At 40.5% G+C, this 3,203-nt stretch overlaps 1 protein-coding gene across 3 annotated transcripts in view; it reads right to left on the bottom strand.

The window, feature by feature from the left end:
- col22a1 (collagen, type XXII, alpha 1) overlaps positions 1–3,203 on the bottom strand; it is a 99,729-nt gene that overhangs the window by 6,451 nt on the left and 90,075 nt on the right. For all 3 annotated transcript variants that reach the window (XM_032534839.1, XM_032534840.1, XM_032534841.1), the window contains 3 exons: positions 3,060–3,131; positions 2,925–2,960; positions 2,554–2,598 (listed from right to left, as the gene is read on the bottom strand). In XM_032534839.1, coding sequence (XP_032390730.1) covers positions 2,554–2,598; positions 2,925–2,960; positions 3,060–3,131 — 153 coding nt within the window. The remainder of the gene's footprint in view (positions 1–2,553; positions 2,599–2,924; positions 2,961–3,059; positions 3,132–3,203) is intronic.

The following is a 3,203-nucleotide window of genomic DNA, read 5'->3' as shown; positions in this document are numbered from 1 at the left end:
GGTTTCATTTAGCCCAAGATTATTTGTTGTGGGAGATGGGTCAATCCTAAGCGGGATAGATATGCACATGGATACGCACAGCTGGGTCCAGACTAGTTTAACACTAGAACGGCCATGACGGTCATTTTGACCGTTTTGAAATTTATATATGTAATAACTTTGCTGGATAAAAAAATACAATACTGCTGGTCCCTGACTTTTCCTAAAAAGCTCTATATTTTAATTTAAAATAGTTTTTATATACATTACACACTAGGCCAAAAAAATAAAATCACTTTTACCTATTTCGGCCATACACGGTCATATTGACCTCTTGGTATTTCGTGGTATTGGTTTTAATCTTTCGCGCGGTTGAAGATGCAAATTGGTTGCTTAGTTGCTATCAGCGTCTCTGTCAAAGAAACGTCATAAGCGGTCTTGAGTAACAAGGGTGGGAATCAGCAATGTGTCGAAGGACAAGCAAGAGTAGGTAACGCTAGCTACCACAATAAATACGGCGTGGATGGACTCCGTTCTGAATCAGAAGGCAGCGCCGCGTGCGCTCGCTCTGTAAAAGGAGTGGTACACGGAGCTAGATGGCTTGTGGCAGCCTACTTGTGTATACAACTTTATACATCCTCAAACTGCCTGGAATTGCTCACATCCTCTCCAAGGAGTGCACCAGCAGTGACATTGTCCGGAGGAAGTTCAGGCAGCAACTGGCAGAGGAGCTGAGACACGAGTTTAGAGAGGAGAAAAGGCAGCGCGGGGGGGGGGGTTCGAGCAGCGCTGCACACCACAGCAGACACCAACACGGAGGCAGTGACAGGTTAGGTTAGGTTATAAGTGTTCAAATAAGATACTTTTAGGTGTTATTTGCATGTTATAAGTTATGTTGAATGAATTTACACACCATATTTTACAGATGTGAATGGAATAATTACGTTTTACTATGCCATGATATGAATTATTGAAACACCTGGGCAACTCAAGTGTATGATTAAACACGTTAAATTTTACATTTTGGTGTTATTTCGTTTTTCTAAAGATATCCTAACACACTAACTGCATTAAAATTGCAATTAGGTATTTATCATGACAGATTATAGAGTTTAGAATGTGGCGGTCAAAATGACCGCTCACGACAGTTCTAGTAGTTATGGAATCCCGGCAGTTCTAGTGTTAATGAAAGCCAGACAGGGATTAAAGAATGAAGGGGGGGCGGTCAATCCAGGAGTGGGCTAGTGAGATGGCTAGGGTGGCAGCGTTTGCAGATCCAGGGTTTTAAACTGAGCTAGATAGAGAAGATTCTTTTCTGCCCACATTGTTCTCAGTGAAGTTGACTGGAAGTGAATGTAGTCCTCATGTGTTTTATGTGGACTGGCTGCTTCGGACTCCGAAATTTGAAATGCTTGTTAACAAGCGGCCGTACAATAACTTAAGGAGGCTATTGGGCCTTGTGTGTTCTGATTAATTTGGCACGTAGTTACCACACCAGTAATAGTCCGTGGTGTCAAGTAACGAAGTACAAAGACTTCCTTGCCTTACTTAAGTAGAAATTTTGGGTATCCATACTTTACTGGAGTAACTATTTTACAGCAGATTTATTACTTCTACTCTTTATATTTTCACGTAATTATCGGTACTTTCTACTCCTTATATTTTAAAAATAGCCTCGTTACTTCTATTTCAGTTTGGCTTGTTTTCATTCCGGCTTGTCATTGTTCAAAAAAACACAAAAACCTATCCAGATAAATCCCGCCATCCGGATAAAGTGAATTTAATTGCGTCTGGATAAGAAGTAAAAATTAGTATTAGTATATATACCATTCTGATACCCTATTCGTTTGCACGCGATCCATTACACCTGCACATGACAAAAATGAAGTCACACTCCAGCAAGGAAATGGCAGACATACAGTATGTGTCCTAGTACGAACATGTCCGTGGCAGAGACTCAAGAGAACCAGGAAGACCAGCCAGCCCTTCTACATCCCTGGATGTACCTGGAAGGTTTCCAAATGGTTGGATGCAAAAACAGCTCCTTTAAAATGCACTGCCAGCTCTGCGCACACAAGTACCGCAATCTTATTGTTTCCAAAACTTTGTAGTCTGTAAAGTTGTATAGTCTCATTTGAAAAAGCATATGCATATTATTTTTTTCCCTTACATTACTTTTACTTTTATACTTTAAGTCGTTTTAAAACCAGTACTTTTACACTTTAACTTGAGTATAAAACTTAAGTTGATACTTCAACTTCTACAGAAGTCTTTTTAAACCCTAGTATCTATACGTCTACCGGAGTAATGAATGTGAATACTTTAGACACCTCTGGTTAAAATCCTCATTTTGTTTTAATGAAAACTCATTGAAAGTGTGTGTTCTTCAAGTGCTGTGTAGTGGATCAAATGAATGCCGATGTGGTTCATGTGGATTTCCAAAAGTAACTGCTAAATACTGAAAAGAACTTTAAAGTGTTCAATTTAAGGTTGGGATTTGGTGAGGTGGTAGAATGAGTGATTAACCACCTGCCAGGTCCCACTTTAAGCGCCGCTTGCGTCTCTAATACACACCTTATCTCCTTTGAGGCCACGATCCCCAACTCTGCCTGGCATCCCCTACAAAAACACCACAAACAGTGGATGTGAGCAAATAATCACAATCAGAGGTGTTTTCAATGTCATGGTATTTACATGCAATGAACCTAAAAGTGCTACTCTGTGGTGCAAAATTAAACACACACACACACACACACACACATTAAACTAAGAACATGGATGAGAGAATGTGAAGATGAACGTGATTTGTGAAGATTAATGGTGCAAATTGCTTGTGGAAATAACACTGTCCGTGAATCTGGAGGTGTGTGTTTTGGCAGACCTATAACCTATAACCTACAAATCTGTGTGCATAAAATCACATTGGTTTTATCAAGTGCCTATACCTGCTTTCCTTCTGGGCCAATTGGACCGGGTGGACCCTGGAAACCAAGATAAAAGTTAATATTACCCAACAGCTGGACATATTTGTGCAATGCAAATAATCTTTGAATCACAAATAAGTAAAATGTACCACTCACCGAGGGGCCTTTAGGCCCACTAAAGCCTGGTAATCCTGGGTTGCCGGCCTCTCCCTTGTCTCCTCTAAGACCCTGTATGGCAACAGAGACATCCCATCATTACATCACATGGCACACACGTGGTGTACTGTACTCGTATTCCAA

The sequence above is a fragment of the Etheostoma spectabile genome, chromosome 14 (genome assembly GCF_008692095.1).
Source record: "Etheostoma spectabile isolate EspeVRDwgs_2016 chromosome 14, UIUC_Espe_1.0, whole genome shotgun sequence".
Lineage (NCBI taxonomy): Eukaryota > Metazoa > Chordata > Actinopteri > Perciformes > Percidae > Etheostoma > Etheostoma spectabile.
The sequence above is the reverse complement of the archived record's forward strand: the minus strand, read 5'-3'. Positions and strand labels throughout refer to the sequence as shown.